Source organism: Eretmochelys imbricata, chromosome 1, assembly GCF_965152235.1.
Source record: "Eretmochelys imbricata isolate rEreImb1 chromosome 1, rEreImb1.hap1, whole genome shotgun sequence".
In the NCBI taxonomy this organism is placed as follows: domain Eukaryota; kingdom Metazoa; phylum Chordata; order Testudines; family Cheloniidae; genus Eretmochelys; species Eretmochelys imbricata.
The window spans coordinates 9630230-9653468 of NC_135572.1; the positions used below are offsets into that span (position 1 = coordinate 9630230).

General features: G+C 50.4%; 1 protein-coding gene across 6 annotated transcripts in view; it reads right to left on the reverse strand.

The window, feature by feature from the left end:
• The window catches only part of NUMA1 (nuclear mitotic apparatus protein 1), a 60215-nt gene that overhangs the window by 20505 nt on the left and 16471 nt on the right, over positions 1 to 23239 (reverse strand). For all 6 annotated transcript variants that reach the window (XM_077829630.1, XM_077829476.1, XM_077829552.1 and 3 more), the window contains 10 exons: positions 16191 to 16263; positions 14355 to 14440; positions 10122 to 10201; positions 9159 to 9241; positions 8577 to 8657; positions 7848 to 7932; positions 6567 to 6696; positions 5262 to 5419; positions 3466 to 3583; positions 2360 to 2477 (listed from right to left, as the gene is read on the reverse strand). In XM_077829630.1, the coding sequence (XP_077685756.1) occupies positions 2360 to 2477; positions 3466 to 3583; positions 5262 to 5419; positions 6567 to 6696; positions 7848 to 7932; positions 8577 to 8657; positions 9159 to 9241; positions 10122 to 10201; positions 14355 to 14440; positions 16191 to 16232 (981 nt within the window). In that variant the 5' untranslated portion in view covers positions 16233 to 16263. The remainder of the gene's footprint in view (positions 1 to 2359; positions 2478 to 3465; positions 3584 to 5261; positions 5420 to 6566; positions 6697 to 7847; positions 7933 to 8576; positions 8658 to 9158; positions 9242 to 10121; positions 10202 to 14354; positions 14441 to 16190; positions 16264 to 23239) is intronic.

A 23239-nucleotide genomic window follows, 5' to 3' on the forward strand; every position in this document is an offset into this window, starting at 1 on the left:
GGGCGGGAGATTGTAGTAGTAGGATTTTATGTTTGTATTTTGTATAATTTAGAATGAAAAATAAAAAATGAGATAATAATGTAGCATGTATTAAATGTATTGATGTATGATTTGCCCATATTCTGTCAGCCACCTTTTTTGAACAGCAGAAAGGAATGGCCTAATATGCCATTGGTAGAGATGCAGCAGCCAGAATTTCTTTGTGTCTGGACCAATTTCAAGGCCGTAACAGACCTTTGAGGGTCACCGTTTTATTGTAGGTTTAGCATTTTAAAACAAATAAAAGAATGCCATGATTGTTTTCTTTTGCATTGCAACTTGACGTTCCTGCTCAAAATGTTGTGTGTAAATTAATTCTGTTTTGTGTGTGAATAAGAAATGTGTGTGTTAAAAAATAAGCGCGAAGGCCATCGCCGAGCCAGATGGTCTAGGAAGGAACGGGAGATAGATGCAAGGGCACCGGGAGGCTGCAACATGCCCCTATTGAAATATCAGAGGAGGGCAGATTGAGGACTCAGAAAATGAGACAGGCACCTATCAATGGGGACAAGATAGCTGTGATCAAAACCAGCCTGGGGTAACTCCCTGAGGAACTTAATAAAAGAACAACATAAAGAATGAGAAGGACAATTTAAGAAAACAAGCACTTGTCAAACAACAATTGATGACAGCATGACGGTGCAGAACTCATGGGTCCAAAGGAAGGAAAATCACTATAGAAACGCGGTGCCTTGCCATGAAACTTTGGGTTCATCCTGCCAAGACTTCCCCGGAGCATCGTGTGTGACCAACGGAACCCGGCTCCTCCCTACCCGGGATCAACCTAGCTGGCCACTAGATTGATCCGGACTCTGGACTGGTAACTATAACATCGACTGGCGGGACAACGCATGTGTGTGGTGTGACTGAATACATATGCTAATCGTATCTTCACTAAATGCGGCATATTGCCTTTTCCCTTGAAAAAGATCCCATGTGCTTCTTATGAGCATAACATTTTTGGTGGAGAATTGCGAAAGGGGGAAGACATGCGCTGTGATTGTTGAACATACTGCTAAATGGTATACCATACGTATAAAGTGACCAGTCATACCCCTGGTTGCAGAAGTGCCAGGCAATAGGGGGAGGATTAGAGTCCTCGTTCCGACCTGTCTGTTGGGGAAAACTATACAAATAAGATATATACAAAAAGTCTAGGTATATACACCCCGCCCCCGTCATAGAGGTGCCAGGCCATAAGGGGGAGAATTAGAGTCCTCACTCCTACCCGTCTGTCGGGGGAAAAATTATATAGGTGAATATACCCTCGGTCGTAGCAGGATCAAGCCCAAAAGGTAGAGGCTTAGCATTTCCCCCTCCTGCTCTGTCAGGCAGAGTTTTTAGTGTGTATTGACTTTGTGTTTTGTAAGTCCCAGCATGAGCATGGGCACACACAAAAAAGTTTTAAAGGTAAAAGAAATTCATAAAGAAATATGTTCAGGTGAAAGGAGTCCCCTAAAAACAAAACTCAAAAAGAGCAGAAAAAATTGACATTCATACAGGAAATGACTCCTTTTAAGACAATTTTGCAAAAGTTTGGGCACAGCCCATGGAATGAACAAGCATTAGCCGATGTCCATACAATAGCTGGTTTGGAAGATAGACTGGCAAAATATCTGTTGGTCTACAGGCCATCCACCCCAATAAAGAGAGACTTGGCTGCAATCTGGCTATCATGGGAAGCATGCAATAAGGCATTCCTTCACTTGGCTAGCTGCCAGGAGAACGCATGATTAAACTCAGTGTATCTGAACAAAAAACACTGGCCACTGGGGTCCAAAGCCAGTTAGACATTCTCAAAAATACCCTAAAATAAGTTAAAATAAAAGAAAGGGAATTATCTAAACAAACAAAAAAAACCAAGCATAAGATCAGTATTAGCCACAGTTTACGGACCGGGAATGGAGGTGCAGGGTAGTATAAATCACTCAGGAAGCGGGTGGCAGAGTTGGTAACTCTCTTGAATCCCAGTCCAGTGCTTTACCATCACCAGCTGGCCCACGTTCTTCCCCAAAAGCATCATTACTGAGGGGTCAGCTGAATGCAACCTACGCTGCCAACCCTTCCTTACTAACAGGAAGGTTTTATAAAAAGAACCTGAATGGCAAAGCATCCAGTACCAGCAGATTCAAATGAAGTATGGCAAATTTACCCTCAAACGGACACCACTGTCAGGGCAAGGTCAGGCCAAGACACAGGCCGGGTATAAAACTAGCCATTATAAATGCAGCTACAGTAAAGGTGCAATGCGCACTGCTACCCCATGCTCTGACTGCAATGGTTTGTACCATTACTGCAGGGAAGAAGGGGTGCCCCGTACCTTGAATGAGAGGTCCCCATTCTCCTCGGAGAGCTGGCTGATTTTTCGGTCCATCTGGCCTTTTTCAGTCTTCAGGTCCTGACATTGCTTGAGGGCCTCGTGCAAACGCAGGATCAAGCTGCAGGAGAGAAGATAGCATTACACTGTCTGCCTAGCAGGAGAGAGACTTAGAGAGGAGCTGGGAAGCTGCTCTCAAAGAGAGAATCATCATAATCCTCCTGAGGACGCTGATGGGGAAAACGAGGCACATCCCGTATTCTCTTGGCACCTCAATGTCACAATAAAAGGTCAGAGCCTGGTTTAGTTCCTGTCTCCCAGCCCCACAGCCAGACTTTGACAGCCAAGTCTAGAATGGAGATGGGGCTAAGCAAAAGTCAATGTTCAGACCTCCATGAAACGTATCATGTCTACTCTGAAGGGGAAGCTTAGAGGCTGCTGCAGGATTCCCACTGGTAGATACCCCAGCAGGGATCACCCTTTCCAGGCTGAAGCAAGACAGATTCCTCAGCCTAAATGTACCATTGCAGAGTGAGCAGCATCTGCCAGGACTTCAGAGATAAGGCAGCATGCCATGGAGTTTGGGAACACAGTCACTAGCCTTGTCTTCCTCTCTCTGGTCACGCCGGACAGATGGTGCATGCCCCGCAAAGGGAGAAGGTGCTGTTCATGGAACTGAGTTTCACTCCCTAGAGACAGCACTGGGGTAAGTCAACACCAATTTACCCCCACTGAGGAGCTGATGCACAATCTTTTGAGGACCAGTTTTCTGGCAGGATAGGAAGACAACAGTAGTCTTGGGGTTTGGTGAGGACCCAGGTCCTCCCCACAGATTCAGCATGAGTCTGATTACAACACATGTATGCGGGGGTGCTCATGAGCAGTCCAAGGAACAGACACACTAAAAATACACAGTGGCAGAGATCCACCTCCTCCCTGGTATCTGCCATAGCAGAGGATGCAGAGTAAGGTGTCGGGCGACGTTTTCTAATCGCTCTTGGCTCATGCATTACATAAATGATAGGCAGCACCTATCTGAGGGACCCACAAACCCTGGACACCAACCTAGCAGGAGCCCTAGTAGAAAGAAGCTACTTCGGAGGAGTTACCTTTCATTCTTTTCCTGCAGCTCTTCCAGCTGCTTTGGCTCCAGCTGATCAGCAGCTTGTCTCTCATTGAGAAGAGTTAGGCGGTCTATCCGTTGCTGCATCATGGTGATTTGAGTCTCTGGGGAAGAGGAAGAGAAGCAGCTGTTACTAGCCGGTTGGAAGCCTAAATGACAAGCACTGATCATACCAGCACTGATCATACCAGGAGGAGACTCAGGACAGGGGTGCCCTGAGCATGGCCTGCAGCTGCTACTTGACTCCCATACTCAGGAGGAGTCGGATTACGTACATGGCTGTGCTGGAGCAGCTTTTTGTTGCTGGTAACATAGCGAAGGGAACCATCATCATACAGAGCCCACGTAGCCAACAGGGAAAGCTGCCAAGATATTGAGCTCATTTCAAATACAGACGGTGCAGTGTCACCTATTTGCTCTGGTCAGAGCTTGGAAGGGGAGAACCCGCATTTGACCACTGGATCCCTTGGAACCAACTGGCAGAGGGTTTTTACAGGGATCCCCTGGGTCAGATATACGCGTAACAGTGCACCAAAGGGTGGCATGTGAGGTCTCTATGGATAATATTTAAGGAGTTATGGATCTAGACTGAAAAGTATATTCTTAAAATCCTGTCCACCAGGCAGGTGATAAACCTCAGACAGGTTTTTTTCAGGTAGGAGGCAACAGATGCTTATCTCTGTGTCTGGCCACATGCATACAGTATGTCTTATAATGGAGACCTGTTTGCATACTAAACTGGATACTGGTTGAAAGATTGCAAATCCCACAAGAAAAAAAAAAAAAAAAGATCAGCGAGTGTCGTGCTGTTTGTGACAAAAAACAAAGGATGGTTAGGGTATATCAGGGAATGCAAGGAGACACAGGATCCTCTACTGAGGAGGGAAATGGTTAGCGTGTTTGCTTCATGAAAAGGGAGTCACAGCCAGCCAGGCTGTACAACATTGCAAGGATTTGGGGGATGAGCTATATTTGATTAATGCTAAGGATATCTTGTTAATGAAGTCTAAGCTCTAGAATGCATGTTATGATTTATTTTATACGTAATCATTTGTTTCCAATACTTCTCCTTGCTACTGGCTTGCATCTCCATGCTTTGTTAAAACAAATTTATACTCGATTTCGCTAGAAACCAAGTGCGTTGTATTAAGTGGAGTGGTGATCAGAGGTGCACTTTGGAAGCAGCGAACCTGTAAATGCCGTGAGCATATAGTGGAACAAGGGCTGGGGAAACGCTCAGAGGGCTTGAGGGTGCCTCTTGCTAACCTGCAAAGTGACAGCGGGGCCTGCAGCACCCAGATAATGCTAGTGTTGCCTGTGGCCAGTGGAGTTGAAAAGCTTGACCCACAGCAGGCACAGACAGGCTTCCTCACGCGAAGGGCAGGTGGTAAGAGGCGGCAAGGCCTCGCAACGCTGAGTACCCTCGGGAAGCGTCACACCACGTCCTCTCCAATACGTGCCTGCTCCATTGGCCGTACTGACGGTCTGCACAGGCAGGTTCAATGGGCTCCTGACAAACAGCCAGCACCACTGGGGCCTGCTCCTGGAACAGACAGTGTAGCCACCATGTACAGAAAGGGACTGGGTAGCCCTCTAGGGCTCCCTTCCAACACTGGAGAGCAGAGATGCCCAAGACTTGCAAGCCTTCAGCCTCCAAACAAGACCGATCCATGGCATCAAGACCGTGGGCTGGGCAGTACTTGCAGCAGGAAGAGGGTGCTCCAATATACACTGTCAGCCAGATCCCCCCCGATTCCCCAGATTACGCCGATAGCTACGGACCCTTCTCTGTGATGAGTTTGCGGTTCTCGGTCAGTTCCAGCTCCAGCTCATCCCGGTTTTCCCTCTCGTCTGCCAGCTGCTTCTTCAGCCGCCTCAGCTGGAACTGCGGGGTCTGCATGATGTCGCCCATGGGGGAGGCGGGCGAGCCAGGAAGGAAGCTGTAAAGAAAGCACCAGCCATACAACACAGGATACCACAGGCCAGAGAAGGCGGAGCAGTCCCTCACGCTTACTCCTTAGCACAGGGGTGGGCAAATTTTTTGGCTCGAGGGCCACTTCGGCGTTGCAAAACTGTACAGAGGGCCGGGTAGGGAAGGCTGTGCCTCGCCAAACAGCCTGCCCCGCCCCACTTCCCGCCCCCTGACTGCCCCCCTCAGAACCTCCAACCCCCCCTCCCAGGACCCCTACCCCCTATCCAACCGCCCCCTGCCCCGTCCCCATCCACACCCCCGCCCCCTGATAGCCCCCCCGGGACTCCCACACCTGTCCTCCGTCCCCTGCCCCTGACTGCCCCTTATCTAACACCCCCCGCCCCTTGCCATGCTGCTCAGAGCGGCAGGACTGGCAGCCCCGCCGCCCAGCCGGAGCCAGCCATGCCGCATGCGCTGTGCGGCGGGCCAGAGCGCGCTGGTGGTGCAGTGAGGTGAGGCTGTGGGGGAGGGGGGACAGCAGGGGAGGGGCCAGGGGCTAGCCTCCCTAGCCGGGTGCTCATGGGCCTGGCCGGATGCGGCCTGCGGGCCGTAGTTTGCCCACCTCTGCCTTATCAGAATCTCAGACCTGTGATGGTAACGATGGCTTTCACAGTGACCACTTAGTACTGTACACCAGTGTGAAAAGGAGGACCTGTACTTCAGCCCCACTCACTGAACGGGGCTCAGGCCTGGGGTGTGTGCAGGAATACCTTCCAGTCCAGGACAAGTCCCTTCCATATCCCTTTATACTGTAGTCAGAGTCACCAGGGTGAGAGAGATTTTAGCTTAGTTCTCGCTGGGCTGCCTCTGATCTTCGCTGCTCTCCCAGCCTTTCACAAGATGCTGCAGACTGGCATTTGCCATGGGGGCAGGCTGATCAGACTCTCAGAACTTGCTGCTTCAGGGGGATGTGCTTTGTTCACTGGCTATCAGCGACAGGACACCGGGCTAAACGGACGAGTGGTTTGAGCTGATCTGGCAATGACTGTTCCGAGGCCCACCTCTCAGGAAGGAGTTTTTAATCTGCTGAGCACCCTGCCCTAGTGCCCCAGGACGCCATTAAAGCTGGGCTACCCCCTTGAAAGCCAGTCTCCCCAGGAAGGCGGAGAACATACTTGTTCATGCTGGATGAGGAGGCGATCTTCTGCAGCTCCAGGAAGCGCACCTCTCGCTTGTGCTGGCGGGAGAACACGGGGGACTGCTCCTCGGAGCTCATGCTGGAGATGCTGGAGGATGAAAGCGGCACTGGGGGAGCAAACGTGAGACCCTGAGTTGCCGGCTGTAGTGCCAGAGGGGATGGCTTTGAAGCATAAAGCCTCAGGTTTGAAATATCTACGTTTCTAGGAACCACAGGTCAGCCCAAACCTTCATCTTTCCAAACAGGTTACTGTGGGGTTTCCAGATAAGGCCTTAAACCCCTCCTCCCCACGTGGTCTTGTCGCTCTACATGGAAATCCAAGAGGAAGGGGTTTGCCCTGCCTGCTTTGGTGGCTGAGGCAAAACGTCCCCTTCCCCCACTACTGTGCTGTGGGCATCCCGCCTAGCTACCTCCCCAGAGGTGGCTGCCTTTTAGACACACTGTATGTTGTGCTGTTTGTGAAACGGTTGGCATCCACCAGAACATGAGGTGGTCGTGCAGACTAGTCTAGTCTTTTCAGAGCCGGCAAGAGGCCCAGCGCTTCGCTGGGTCAGTGATTTCTATATTGCCTGTTATTGTGGCAGCCAGGAGCTCTGGTTTTGGAAATACAGACAGCGCCACTTCTCTGAAGATTTGGTAGCTGTGACCTGCACTGCTGCAGCACAAGGACAGACGCTCTCCCTGAGAGGAAAGGCCCCGTAAAAGCATTATGCATCAGTGCAAGACCCCGGGGAAGGAGAGGTCACTAGAACAGAGCGCAGACAGGGAGTCGTGACTATGCACGGCAGATCCTGCCATCTCAGGGCTCCGTCTTGCGTCACGGGCTTGCATCAGAACCATTTGGGGAAGTCTGCACTGCAGCTACTTCACTCTTGAACTGCAGCAGCTCGTCAGTTTCAGCACGTCAGGTTTTATCCTGCTAGAAAACATTTCCCGTACTGACTAGAAGCAACAGTATTAACATAGGGGGTTACATTCGGGGAGGAAGGTGCCAAAGGCTTGGGGCATTCAGGAATGGTTCTCGCTGCTATCATCATCAAGGCCAATCACTTTCTATTAACCTTCAGACTTATTGAGGCTCTGGAGATAGGCCAGCGTGGTGTTGACATTACGTCCAAGGACTACTGCCCCCTACCCAGGGCTTGGCTGCTTATTAAGGTTTCGTGCCAGCAATGCATGCTATTTTGTGTTACGTGACTCCATCCAAGCCAGCCTGAATGATTCATTGCTGTTAACCCTTCGTACACAAAGCACTCACCTTTCTTCTGCAGGAAGAGCTCCAGGTTCTCATTCAGGCTCTCTTCGTTGTCAAGCACAAACTTGAGGACGGTCGCCAGCTCAGCCTGAGACACAGACCCATCAGTGTTAGCAGATATGCTGTGGCTGCAGCCCCGTCCTCAAAAGGAGCAGCTGTTGCTTAGCGACTGTGAAAGCACTGGGAAGGCAGTTCAGTAGGATGCCAGCTCCCCATACCCCAATCTGTTGTGCTGGGAAGGGGAAGTATTGGGGAGCTGACACTGTGACCCAGAAGTTAAAGCCTGGTCAGATCTGAGGGGGTCTTTCTCCGTGCATTGAAACACAAAGTCCATCTCCAAGTCTATCCACCAACAGCAGGGGTTTGTGGATCCACTGGAAGGGGAGAAGGAGAAAGATTCCTCCCTTGAGTCCATCCATCTGAACACCTCAGTGAGGCAGGTCATTATTAGCCCCATTTTCCAGATGATGGAACCAAGGTGAAGTGACTCACCCAAGGTCACACTGCAACTCAATGGCAGAGATAGGAATAGAACCCCAAGCCTTAGCCACAAGGCCATCCTTCTCAGCTTACATGGCAAGCCCAGATGGGAGGATGCTTCCCCCCTTTCACGCCCATTGCTTGGGCAGTGGCTGGGGGGAGAACCCAACCGGGAACCAGATAGTAGCAGAGGAAGGAGGACATCACGCAAAAGCCTACAGCGGGGGTCTGAATGCAGCTGGCGAGGGCTACCTGGATTTTGTACTCAAACTCGTTCCAGTCCCTGGGGCTTTTGGTGCTCATGGAGGCATGGTACAGGAGCAGCATGGTCACCTGCAAACAGACACTGCAGCGTCACAAAGGGGAAACAAGCCTCACAAATCACACGTTCAAATGCAGAGTCATTCCACTATCACAGCAGTGCTGCCTTTACTAGGCTGCTGGGAGAGATGTGTCTGGAGACGCCAGAGATACTCACCCCTTTGCTCGGGGGCACCTGGCAGGATCCCCTGACCAGAGTTCTCAATCCCGCTAAGATTCATACCCCAAGCGCTCTTGAACAAGGGGCGGGTTGAGATGCCCTTCATAGAGTGGCTCTGGGAGGGGAAGGAAATGCTAAGCTGTTCCTCTCCAACCAGGAACTCCCCAGTGCACTGGAACCTCCACCTTGTGCTCTGTGCCCCTTGGAGTGCATACATTCTTCAGGGGGCTACTGGGTCCCCGTTAGGACTTAGTTTAGATAGGATGGCTGTGACGCCGAAGGTCCCGTAAGACTTGCCATCCCCGGATAGGCCTGTCTTTACTGAGTGCTGGTGCAGGTGAAAAGACAGGTACCTTGGCCAGCTCCAGCTCCTCTCCCTCCAAGAGTTTTGGTATGGACACGGGGCTTTCCGTGGTTGACTTGTGCTTGCAGTGCTCTGCAACGAGAATCCAGAGAGTTCTAGGCACACATCCTTGCACTGACCCCTGGAGGATGGACTAGACCGGACCTCGGGTCTCCTCCCTCATCTTCCGTTTCCAAAGCCACTGTGGGCCAACCTCCCACCCCAACCCCTGCTCACCCACCATTAGAGCGAGGGGCAGTGTAAGCAAGGCACCACGGAGCTGAAACCCCGGGAAAAGGGAATCTCTGCCTTCGCTCCATAGGCAGCGTGAAACATGGCAGCAGGCTCACTGACAGAGCCAGGCCTCCTATCTAGAGCAACGGTAACCCGGCCATCCCCTGCCAAAAATCCCTCTGCTTCATCCTTTAGTGTGCTTCCTGCAACCCACTCCTCCAATTAAAGTCCCCCGCACCACCTTTGGGATCCCTCTGTTCCCTTTAGTCTTCTACCACCAGCTCCCCGCAAACCATCAACTCTGAGCTCAGTCCCCACTTCCCCTGCGGAGATTCAGCTCAGCAGCTAGCCGGCACAGGGTTTCCAGCTGGGTTTGGCTGAGGCACAAGGAGGTCACTGACGTGTCCCAAAGGGCCAGCCAATCAGTGGGCCAGTTGGCATTAGAACACCAAACACTGGCACCTCGTGTTTGGCACTGGCCATTGGAGCACACCATCACCCTGGCCTCTGGGAGCCTGCCCAGCAGGATGCCTCTAGGGTGTGTATTCGCAGGTGCCCGCAAGAAGCGCTGCTGCTTGGTGCCATGGATTCAGGGTAGCACTGCTTACATCCAAAGGGCCCAGGCCACACTGATGACCCTGACCTATCCTACCTCTAAGAACCTGGAATTAGGCCACAAGCACAGGGGTAGAATGTGCAGGGGAGGTGGTGAGCTCAGACACAGCTGCGAGATTCTTACTCTGTAGAAAGCTCTGGATGAACTCGATCCTCTCCGGCAAGGGCTGCTGCAGAACAGACTGTCCCTCTTCAGAGCCATGGCTGAAAGAGTGCACACGGGTTACTTTAATACTCAGGGCTCAAGGGAGGCAGATGCTGCTTATACGGGGTGTGTTGCTTTATTACAGACAGGCTGGCTGCTATGCAATAGACCACAAGCCTAGCCTGTTTCCTGTGCCAGCTCAAGTAACAAGCCTAGCCAAGATTGGAGAGTCCCTGCAAGGATTGGGGCAGTGCACCCACATCATGCAGGTTACAGACCCTGACAATGGCTGGAGCCCTTTACCACCTACAACCTCCATGAAACACACATGCTTCTCAACCGCCACCCCAGATTCCAACTAGGTCCAACTGGTAAACACAGATCCGCCCCTCCCTGTTTGTGCAGGAACTTGACATTAACTGTAGTTTTGTTTATTTCCTTATTTGTGAACCAGCCAGACAGCACAGCTCCGGGAATTAATGTTACTGCTGCTGACGAGCCAGCAGAGGGAGCTCTCAAATATATATTTCTTCACTAAATTAATGAGGTAGTGGATTTACCCCTCAGCTCTTTCTAACCTGGTGGCAAGCAGCTTGCCGTTTAGCGCCATTTGGACGCAGCTCCACAATAGGATCTAGTTTGGAAAGTGCCTCTTGCTCCCTGGAAAACTTTTCAAGTGTCCCTACTTGGGGCACACAGCTCTGCTAGAGCTAGTGGCTCAGAGCTTTTCACATGGGTCTGACCGTTCTGGTGCTTTAAAGGAGGTTTATGTTAAGAACCCAAACATGAACAGATTACGGGCCAAATTCTGACATGGAAATGCATCTGCATACACCAGTAGGAGTCAGCAGAAATGCACTCTTACACCAAGTCTGAGTTCAGTCTTAGACAGTTGCATTTTAAGTTGCACCAAATTTTAATGGGGAATTGGGAGTTAACTGCCAAGGCCCGGTTCAAGATGCCACGTTTCCCCTACAAGAGCATTAGCTCCTGCTCAAATTGCTCACATGCGTGCAACCCTTGCTAGTGTCGGGTTTGTCTGACATCCTCTGCCTTTGCAGGGGAAACCCGAGGTCCTTGAACTCAGGGGCTTGGCCGATAGGGAAGAAGAATGTTGGACGCTGATATTGTGTTTGAAATTTTGTAATTTGCATGTGGAGCTTCAGCACTTTGGGATTTTCAAATGAGTCTCCTCATACTTCAGTGAGTTCACCTGCAGATTAGCAGGTCCCACAACACCTTCCCTTTATGATCCCCTACAGCCAGGCCCAGTCAGTACATACAGCCCATGATCCTTGCGCTGCTTTGTTAAGATGAGTTAGAAAGCAGATGAAGGAGATTAACCAGGGCTGACTAAATATATCCCCTGCAGGACACAATCAAATCCCAGCTCCAGAGTGGGCTCTCCTTATGCAGTATGAGAGATAATTATAGATCACAGGCTTCCACAAAGACTCCTGAAGGAAGGATTTGAAATGCAGTGCAATGGTTGAATGTGAATGAGTCTCACTACACACTCTCCTACCAGGGACTCCTTTGTAGTTCAATAATGACATAGAACTCAATCCTGGAGCACGCTCAGTTCTACTATTCCAGCTTCCATTAGGTTTGACACGATCACTCCAACTCGCAGCCAATGAACATTGCTCCCAAAAGAGCTACTCGTACAAACCCATTCCCCAAAGTAACACCACTTCCTCCCCCACAGGCCTCTGCACCCCTCACTTATGGAAATGAATAGAGCCCTTTGCGATAGGGGGGATTTACCAATCCTGCATAGATACACAGAAGCAAGCCTGACATTTTCAGGGGGCAGCAACGCAGGCACTGGGAGGAGAACAGCCTCACCACTGCCAAGGCTTCCCCAAGTTATTCCCTTCCACGTAGCATTGACACTGGAGCTCCCAGCCTTGGAATGGTGCAGCTCAGAATAAGGAGTGTCTATGGGACACGGCTCCTATTTACTGCACAGAGCTGCTCTGTGCTATTCCAGCCTCACCCGTGTCCATTTCAGCAAGTAGAATGAGTTTAGCAGCTTTCACACACTTCGGAGGCCTTTCTCTGCAGCCACATTAGGACAGCAGCAGCCACCAGCTAAGAAGTAAAAGGCTGATCCTCACAGTCCATCACAACTGCATCAAAACAATGTGAATCTCGGGCTGTTAAGGCGGCGATCCTGTCCTAATACTACCCACCAACACCAGATAAAGAAACAGATCTTCAACTGTCTGGCAAGGAATCACTTATCGACAGTCGTGGTTGTGAAATGTATACTTTGTTTTCCCTATACGGTCCCTATTTCTCTATTGTTTATCTGTCTGGTTCTTTGGTTGTTTGGCTGTTGCATAGCTAATTTTGCACGACTGGGTAAAGAATTGTTTCACAGGATTTTAGGATTGATCAAAGAATTACATTGTAGTTCTTGAGTCCTGCTTAGCTATGCCTTAACCAATCATTTTAAACCTCAAGTTTCACTATATAAACTGGGGTCCAGAAGGAAGCTCTTTGGAACCTAACTCCAGGACACGGCCCAAGATCAGAGCTGCCAGACCTCAACACCCTGCTAACCATACCATACAGAAGCTGGAGGAGCCCTGGACAACCTGATCCTGACTGGCCACCAGGAAAAGTTGGTCTGCCTTGTTGGGAGTGGTGAGCACTGTACGCTTAGTGTGTGTATTCTATTTTGGTAACTGTTAATAAATAGAGGTTAAGAATATTACTGGGTAAAGCTCTTTCACTGGCAAAAGGCCTTGCAAACCTGTAGAAGATTAGGTCCTGAGCCCTAGGAACTGGGTAAAGGCGTGTGGCTTTTGCTCGGAGCCCTAGGACCTGGGAAAGGGTGGGGGTGCCAAAATTAACAGGCTTACGCCTTGAGCGCATGGAAGGGTAAAGGTGGAGTGCCCTTGTGGGAAAAACACTCCCATTAGCCCTTCAGAGCCAACAGCTACAGGAGGGTGAACTGGACTCTACTATGGATGGTGCATCATTAGAGGAGCTACCAGAGTCCCAACTGCAGGACCAAATTCTATCCTTGGTTACACCTGTGTGGCCCTGATGAAGGCAACTACGCTGCACAGGTGTCACTTTAGGCAGGATTTGGCCGGCAGAACCTTAACTACGGATCACAGTGTCTGAGAAAGAAAGGAAGGAAAGAAAAGAAGCCTGCTGGATTCCAGGGGAACCTGCGGGGCTGCCAGTTAGAAAAGCCACCTTTTACTCCGTTTGCTGTGTTGGTGGAACTGTGTCGGTCACAGGATATTAGAGAGACAAGGTGGGGAGACCAACAGCTGTTGGCGAGAGAGAAAAGCTATTGAGCTTATACAGAGCTCTTCTTCAGGTCTGGGAAAGGCACTCAGAGTGTCACGGCTAAATACAAGGTGGAACAGATTGTTAAGCATAAAGAGTTAACACATGTTGCAAGAGACCATTCCAGGTGAAGTGAACAGTTAACTCCTCTGCAGTCTAGGACAAAGGGGGGGGGGGGGTTTAGTGAATTACGGATTGTTGTAATGAGACATAAATCCAGTGCCTTTATTGAGTCCATAATGTTTAGTGTCTAGCAAAGTTCAGAATTTAAGCTCCCAGGCTCGTCTGCTGAAGGTGTTGTGCAGGTCTCTCTTGAGGGAGGGCGAAGAAGTCAAACATGGAGTGATCATTTTGTGAAGAGCGGACACCAAGAGGATTGATGCCAAAGTATTGGAAGCACAGTCAGCACTGAGGGCCCCCACCCCTCCCACCCCCGTGTCATTCTGCTTCCCAGGGCAGAGCTGCATCTTCACAGGGTTTGTTAGCATGGCGACAGACTCCATTTTAGAAGGGATTGGATTTGTAATAATCTAAGGAACCAAGGTGCAGGCGATTCAGACTCTCCTACTGTGGGGGAGGTGCCTCAATGCTGGGGCAGCTGGAATTGCAACCAGGAAAAACTACTGTGAATGAAAAGCAAACAGGCAGCAGAACGAGGGACTTGAGAGCACATTGCACAAAGGAACCAGGGTAACAGCCACACCTTTCCCATCAGACCTTCAAAGGACTCTTCCTAATGCTCCCCAGCTGATAAGCAGACTCAGGACCCATTGCCCTTTCCCACGGCAGACAGGCTTAGTGCTCAGATATTATGGTGATGGGTGGCAGCCTAAAACCCTCTAATTCTTGGTTAGAGACCAGCATGGCAGTTTGAAGGGAAACTCCGTAGTTGCTTCAACTCACACTTTGTCGATGATCTTGAGGAAGACACAGCAGTCCTGGAGCTGTGACAGAGCACTCAGGGGACTGTCGACCTTCAGGCTGTTCACCTGGAGACAGGACAGGACAGAACAGTCAAAAACTAGGAACCCACTAGCAAGCACATATCACCCAGCTCTGCCAGTGACTGACTGGGTGACCTTGGCCTTGAAAGCTTAGATCCTACCGCAGGAGCTGGTCCAGTTCAAGCCCTGAATCTACCCCCCAACCACCATCGTGGACTGTATGCCCAGTACGACTCCTGCACCCTATGACAAGATAGTCACACAGCCAAAGACAAGACATTAGCATGGGCCTCATTCATAATGCATTTCCCCAGAGAAGCTCAGAGGCAGCATAAAGTTCGCCAAGGACATTCTACCTCATTTACAACTAGACTGACCGGATAGGGTAGCGTCAATAAAAAAAACTCCAGTGCAAGTCCCTTCTGGCCTCCAGCTGTGCTTTAGCCACTAGACTCATGGCCCCTGCACTGGTTTCAGGGCAAGTTTCCAAGGCGGGACTGACTGGGCACAGCGTTCCCCGTTACAGTTACTTCTCACTTAACGCTGTTCTGGTTAACGTTGTTTCGTTGCCATGTTGCTGATCAGTGAGGGAACATGCTCGTTTAAAGTTGTGCAGTGCTCCCTTCTAACGTCGTCGTTTGGCAGCCGCCTGCTTTGTCCACTGCTTGCAGAAAGAGCACCCTGTTGGAGCGAGCTGGTGGGGGTTTAGAACCAGGGTGAGTCGGCAGCCCCCCCATCAGCTCTCCTAAGTTCCCTTGCAGCAGCTGCCCAGCAGGCCACCAATTGCCAGCAGTTCAGCTGTCCCTCCCCGCACTGCCCTGTGCTGCTCCTGCCCTCTGCCTTGGAACTGCTCCCGGGATCCTCCTGCTTGCTGTGCAGGGAGAGGTGGGGGGGAGAAAGAAGGGTGCTAATGTCAGGATGTCCCCCTGCCCCCCGCTCCTTTACCCCATCTCCACAACGCGGTGGGGACGGACACAACAGGGCTCAGGACAGAGGGAGCTTGCTGGCAGCAGCTGCTGTCTCAACTTGCTTATCTACTTAAAAAGGTAGTGTACTCAGAGTGGGGTCAGCGTACTTAAAGGGGCAATGCGCATCTCTCTCTCACACACACGGTGTGTGTGTCTGTCTCTCTCTGCCATGCTGTCTCCCCTCCCTCCATTCCTGCTGCGTTGTAGAGTGTGAGGCTACATTAACAACATGTTAACCCTTGAGGGCTCAGCCAAGGGCTAGTTCGTCATTTAGCAGCAAGGCATTCCCTGGGAAATATCCCACCCTCCGACTTCACTACCTCAACCAAGCTTCACCATCATTGCTGTGTACAGTATTAAATTGCTTCTGGCAAAAAAATTTCCTTGGAAACTAATCCCCTCTATTTACATTAATTCTTAGGGGGAAATTGGATTCGCTTAACATCGTTTTGCTTAAAGTAGCATTTTTCAGGAACAGAATTACAATGTTAAGCGAGTAGCTACTGTACTCATCAACAGGAATTGTGAGCAAACGTCCCCTCACCTACCGCCCGGTAAAATCTGTAGAACTCAGAGCCTTACACAGAGCAGGTCAGAAGGTTACAACACAAACCAGTGCCCACCCAACTGCATTCACTCTGATGGTTGATCCCTGCTCAGTGCTGCAGAAGAAGTTCCCCATTCCATGGCTCCCTACCCACATCCCGAGGGATAAGTGCATGCTCAAAGAAGCAGGAGCAATTAAGAAGGCCTTGCACCAACTGGAGAAGAGCCTATCCACTCATATGACATGGCAGGCAGGCAAAAGTAAGGCATGGACACTTTACCCAGGCTAGGAGAGCACTGGCCCTCGTAGCATGAAGAGACATCTTTGTGACGCTGCCAGGTTACCCTCCAAACCTACAAGGGCCAAGAAAAAAAAAAAAGCAGTTAAAGCCTGAATGGAACATGCAGATTCATGTACACCCAGCACCGGACATTGATTCGGATAAGGGAGGAACTAATGAAAGGCGACTCTGCTTCTACGGCCCCTTTCCTCCAAGTATCTCCGCACAGTTTACAGAAGTGGTAAGACAGCATCCCAATTCACTGGCAGGAAGGCAGAGGTTAAGTGGTTCTGCTGTGATACAGCCAAATACACCCCAGGTCTCCTGGCTTCCAGACCCCTGCCAGATGTTTATTTAGCACGTTTCAAGCTTCCTTAGAGGATTCTGAGGACCTAAGTCCCCGAGTTGAAACAGCTCAGATACCAATTAAAAAATGCCTTGGACCTATGTTGTCTGAGAGAGGCCTGAAGTTTACGTCTCAGCTGAAAGCCACTCAAAGTTCTACAGCGTGTTTATTTCACCTCCCCAAGCCGTTCTCTCTGTGGCGTAATCAATTTTATTACAGTAGTGTCTAGATACCGACCAATATCAGAGTCCCATTGTGCTTAGGGCTGGATAAAGACAGTAGTAGACAGTAGCTTCGGTCTAAATAGACAAGACACAACGTAGGGGAAGCAAAATCTGCAGAACAGCTGATTCTAAAGAAAACCACTGCCAGGCGGTCTGCTGAATCCCATCTTGGCTCCCAGGAGAGCCCATTAATCTTTGCTGGGCACGCTAAGTTATGCAGAGAGCGGGGGTTCTAGGTTAAATGTGTCTCACCACTGTTGACGTAGGGAGCGGGTGGTGAACGCCATGGTGATGGGAAGACCAGAGAGATTTACTCTAAGCTCTGTCAGCCCTATTGTACGCACAAATTGGCGTTCCAGTAGGCCTGGATTTAATTCTCCGTATCCATTTACAGAATCAGGTTCCAAACTAGCCACCAGTGGAGATTTAGCCGCCATTTGCAGGCTCTCCTCCTTCCCCACAACATTTGGTGTTACCTCCTTTAGCTCTTGGAGGGCTTGTGGGGTAGCACCAGAGCTCCAGACGAGAAACTAGCCTACTCGGGGCTGTGGGACCTTCTGCTAAGATACGAGCACTAGGGTAAGGGCAGGAATTCTGACAGTCCGAAGGCCCACACGCAGGGCTGCCCTGGATCCCCCCGGGCACTTCCCCTTGTATGGCCCAAGATTAGTGGAGAAGCGTCATTACCACGTCCTGGACAAGTAGAGACACTGGAGTATTTCAGAACCCAAAGGCGTGTGCTGTCCCCACTCAGAACGCTGACTTGCCGTTGTAGCTCAGCTTCCTGTAGGCTCAGTAAGGCAGAGACCAAGTATTTTTTTGGACTAGCCCTGTTCCCCAGCACCACCCTTGGCCCCCTAGTCACTGCAGTGCCTTCTATTTCAAGTCCTAAGCTTTGTCTGACCTCCCATTTCACTGCCAGTCTAAGGAGCAGGTCCGTTGACAGCAGTACAGGACTGAACAGAGTACTGGGGTCAAGGATTCCCAATGTCTAACCCAGCTCTGAGACCAGCTCTTCCTCTGGCCTTGAAAACACTCTGCCTTCATCTCCCCATCTGGGCAGTGCGGCTAGAGCCTGCCTGATTCCCAGGGGGATCACAAGGAATAGCTGATGTTTGTGAAGTGTGATGGAAAGTCATTCTGCCAGTGCGTGCTAACTGGTGCAGGATGTCCTCATTCAGACCCCAAAGACAGCTACAGCAAGACTGTGTTCTAGATCGCCTTTCAGCCAAGGGGCTTGGTCGTTAGAGAGCTACGTCTCAGGCTGGTTCCTCCCCACCCACCCAGAAAGTTTAAAGCCAAGGCTCCACCATCAGGAGAAGGGAAGGGAGTCAGTTCCCCATCAGATCCGTCCCTTGAGTCAATGGCATAAGGAGCTAAAACAACCTGTTCTGTAGCAGACTGCCAGGTTTCTTTCACTGCTAGAGGCAGCTGCTGTCTCCCATCCTTCACCTTGAAGGGAACCTCTTAGCTCCACACCCAGTTGCTGAGACAGAGCCCACTGCGGGAAACTATGGGGCAGGGAAGGGGGGCTTCTAACAGCATCCAGCATAGATGCACGACACTGGTCAGCAGCAGCTACTTCTGGCTCTTCCTACCCACCCCACCCCCACTAAACTGCTGGTTGTCTGTTTCTCTTCACCTCCCCGCCCAGGTCTGCTAGATCACAGCAGAGGGCGGATTTCTCTTCACTCCACCAGGTTCTCAGCATAGGAGCTGGCAACCTGGCAGCAGCAGCTGATTCTGCTTGGGTGATGGCCCTCCTGTCATTGCTAAGCACCAACGCGGCTCTGTCTGGAAGAGAGCAGGATCCCAGGAAAACCCAGGGGAGATCTAAAAATTAACTGCTAAGCTGAAACAAAGCAAAGTGTGGCTCAACTCTGAGGCCTCTGAATGTTAGCCAAGCTTCAGGAGAGGCGGGAGCAATTTGACACTTCACAGCAGCCTGCTAAGGTAGGCAAAGGGCATGTTGGGATTATTTCCCCCTTCGCTGAAAGGCAACCACCAACAGGGCAAAACACAGCAGTTGTTTAACAGAACAGGGCAAAACGCCACACAATCCGGAGGTCAGGAAATGCAGCAGACCACTGTAGCCAATTGGAACTGCAGAGGGAATGTAGGTTGGCAGAATGTAATTAACCAAACCAGACTAACTAGGACACTCTCACAGAAAGTCATGGACTTGTAGTGACCGCAAGTGGTCAGGACCTCACTTTCAAATCTCATCTGAAAAGAGAGATTCCCTCCTCCCCAAGGTTGCACTGAAACATCGGAGGAACAACGACTGAGGAAGGAATGGATTGTAGAGTTGTAGTGAGCATGATCACAGGTTTCAGTGTCCTCGGCAAAATCTCTCCCTGGTGAAACTCCATGGACTCCAAGGCCTTGTCTACACTAGCATTCTCACTCTGTCATGGGTGGAGTTAAACTGGAAGGAAGTATCAGCAATAACCTCTTGCTGTTCACAGAGCTAGGTACACTCCTGCCAGTGATGATCCTGGCCAATGGTCCTTCCTCAGCTAGGAGAGCAAGGTTAATGAATTACTTTGAAATCAGCACCGTTGGCAAACTCTAGCTTTAGCAAGTGCTGGCCAGAGATCAAGAGCTCCCGGGACCCAGGCTCCTCCCCTTTCCTCTGAAATCCCAGGAAAGCCACACCCAAGAGACATGCCCATGGAAATGCACCCGGCGGAGGGTGCTTTGCTGTGGCATGAGCTGAAAGCTAAGTCCTGCACAAATCTGACTTTCTTTAGCCACGTCAGAGCCTCCCACCCCTAAAAAGCTTCCAAAGCAGCACTTTATAACACACCCTTTAAGGTTCTTCAGGTTCTCTTCCTTGCCTGGGTTTCTTTGGAAGAATCAGACTCCTTTGGGGAGAGAAAAAAAACCCTCATAAAATTCGTTAGATTCCCCCATTTTGCCAGAGACCTGGAAAGAGGTGTTCTGGAGAGAGCTGGGGAGGCTTGTTCTCTGGAGAGATGAAAGGGCTCCTGTACTGGGCCCGTCTCACATTTCAAACACCATGATAAGAAACTCCTCCCCTTGCTCTGCTCCATGGTCTCCTGTTAACTCTTTCAGGGGAATCACAGCAGCACCAATACTGTCCTGGGAGGGAGGGGAGATACCCTATCCCTACAGCCATTGCAGCAGAGACACTGCACTCATGGCAGAGACCATGAAGTGAGCACTAAGAGCCAGTCACTTGTAGAGCTGCCAGATCCATTTCCTTCTGATGGCTGGAGCTAACACAAACCACCTGCTAGAGCGGATGAAATCGAACTCCCAAACTTTGGATTCCAAGTAGCAGAGCTCTCTCTAGCCAAGGGAAGCTGCAGTAAGCACCAGCAGAGGAGACCCCCTGTCCCCAGTGCCACAGCCTATTCCTAGCACGTTGGATGAGACTGCCTCTTTACCCCAGTCTCAAGTGGTTACATGGCAGCTCATCTGCAGCGCGGCGACCTTTGCTTCCTGTGGGGTTGCCACCCTGGTACAGCACAGCAGAGAATGAATGCAGATAAAACAGGCGTAATACTAGGCACTACAGTAGAGAGCTGAAGGAGACCGGATGGCTAAGGAGGTCACCGCTCAGATTTGGGGAGGGGGAAGAAGTGGTTATAACCAGTGCTCTGAGGAAGTTCAGACAAAGTTCAGACACCTACTAGCCAGAGGACTAAACCTTCTAGCCAAAAGTAGGTAAGGAAGAAGGGGCTAGAGGGGCACCCACGAGTGAGGTCCAGGCCCACTTCCAAATCCAGCTGCCAGGAAAGGGCAGGGTGCTGTGCTTTTTACCTGCACGCTGTCCCTACTGGCTGCTTAGGGACACTCATATCAGCCTCTGGCTAATAGATGCCTCAACAGGAAGGTCCACAGGCCCCTTCTTGCTGTTGGAAAAGCAAAGCTGGATCTCTGCTCCACAATCCAGAGCTCTGTGGCTTCTTTATGCGGTGCAAGCCAGGTCTTCACTAATTCTCTCCTTCAGACTTGTTTTGTCACCTTCCTCACCAGGATAACTCCACTTCCCAAGTTAGCTTCAGCGCCTCAGAACTCTCCCAAGCAGGAGCACAAAGTGACCTGATTCTTGTCCATGGCATTGTCGCCAACAGGTTCTAAACACCAGCAGTGAAACTGACCAATCTGGTTCATTTAAATTCAGCTGCTGTTTGCCAGAGCCTGGGGCAGCAGCAGTGATAACGGAGCAGTCTATCTACAGGCTCTGAAAGAGAGTATGGCATCAGTTCACACCCCCTTTCCCTTGGGAAAGCTTTCCTTGCAGCCACAAGGACTTGGAACTTATGCTTTAAAAGATAAAAGCTAACTGATGCTGCAGAAGGTCATGGGTTAGACCCTCAGTCACCAGGGAAGATTTCCTTCTTGCTGCTGGTTGAATGACTGCTTGGAGTTTTCAGGGTCTGCTTAGACCATGCCATTTCGCACTACCATCATCCGGTGAAGAGAGCAGAGAACGTCTGTGCAAACCATGGCTTTTTGCTGGAAACACACCACCTATCACCACCTAACTTCCAGCACACAAGGAATGCTAACAGGATACAGAACCTATTGCCTCCAGGTTACAGATTCACTCCTTCCAACCTAGCTCAAGTTGGCAGATCCAAATGTTTACCTTCTGATAGCTGCTGTGACTTGCATGAAGGAAGATGCTTTTTGATTCTCTTTGCGCTCAAGAGGCAGAGATTCAAGCGCGGAAGGTCCAGTTGGTGCTCCCAACTTCACAGGGGTCATGGTTTATCTAGAGAGTATGCAAGAGTCCAGATACTCTGGTGATGAGCATCTTTAGTGCACCTGAGTTCAACAGTCTTGGTCTAATTCCTAGCAGGCAGCTTTTCACATCACAGAAACTACCATCACAATTGGCACTGTTTGTTAGCAATTTCAACAGATTGCCAGAAGATTGAATACCCCAGGGAAACTATTGCTAGAGGTAGCTTCTCCGAATCAGGACTGAGGTGCAGTGGGAGCAGGGCAGAGACTTGCCAGTGAAAGCTGCTGGAGACTGCAAGAAATTCAGGGTTTTTTTTAAAAAAAGCTGCTATATTTCTAACTTGAATGTGTTAAGTTGTGCCCCTCAGTAAACTGCTCTATTTCCCACCTACAGCTCCTGTTGACTTCAATGGGATGCTCAGCACCTGTGAAAGCCTGGCCCCTCTTATCTGGGTACTTAACTTTTAGAACACAAGATTGAAAATTTTAGCTTAAGTAACTGATCTTTGCAACACCTCTGAGGCTCTAGCCCCATTATCCAGATGGAAAAAGCGTGAAGCGCAGTGAGAAACATCCTATTACTACTTAGTCCTTCCTCCTCCTGTCCACTTGTTCGTCTCATCTTGCCTTTTAGACTATAAGCTCTTTAGGACATGAACTCGTTTATGGCGTAGCATGCCTAGCATAATAGGGCCTGAACCCGGGTGAGCCCTTCAATGCAAATAATAAAATAGGAAGTTAAGTGAACTGCCCAAGAACAAAGGAAGTCAGTGTCCAAGATGGGATTATAACTCCAGCATTCTTCGCTCTCAGCCTGGTGCTCAGACCACTTTTGTCACAGCTAGCCTGTGGTCCTGCTGATGCCTGACAAAAGGTTCTTCGCCTGGCAGAGTGGCTCACGCCTTATGGAGAGCAGGGACCATATATCCCCTTGGAGGAGGAGACATGTCAGCCATCGATCTTCCATGCTTTAGGCAGACATACTTGCTGCTGTCTTCCCCTACGCTCCCTCACTTCAGGGATGGGGAAGAAAGGTCAGCAGCTCAAAGTATCAAAGGGGGAAGAAAAATTTAATTTCTGCTGCAAGGCCGCATTCACCATGGTGGAATCTGTGTTAGCGATACCTGAATAGAAGCTTTCAAAAGCAATGTAACAAAAGCCTTCGTCTTGCTACCTGTGCTTTACAACTGCAGGTACCACTGGCAGGCACCCAAAGCCCCACACCACTGCGGAAGCAGCATCGTCACCTGGACTGAACACAAGGGGAGTAAAATCCAGCCTTGACAGAACAGGCTGCGCTGAAGGTTCAATACATGTCCGTTTAGGGGACTTACAGCAGGAATGGACAGAGACATGACCGTTTGTTTTTATCATAAGGGACTGTGCTCCGCTGCTTGACCCGAGTGGCTAACCCAGCTAAAATACCACGTTAGGCAAGGATGTTCCTTTCGACTTAGCAATTCTGAAAACAATCCACTCCCACTCCTCTAGTCCCCACGCACAGCTGCTTGCTTATATTCTCCCTCTTCCCTCCCCCGCCCCCCCGATTCCCTATTCCTCAGAGCTCAGGCCTGGATTTAGAGGAAAGAGGAGGAACAGTGGGCGTGATCCTTTTGCAGAAAGCACGCAGCAATTTGTCTGAATTTGAGCGCTTGCCATTTGGGTCATTAACCAACACCAGCGTCTTTCACATACATCTCTCCCACTCCCCCCGCGCCCCCCCCCATCAGGTTTGCCTCTATTCCCAGCTCCCACTGGCC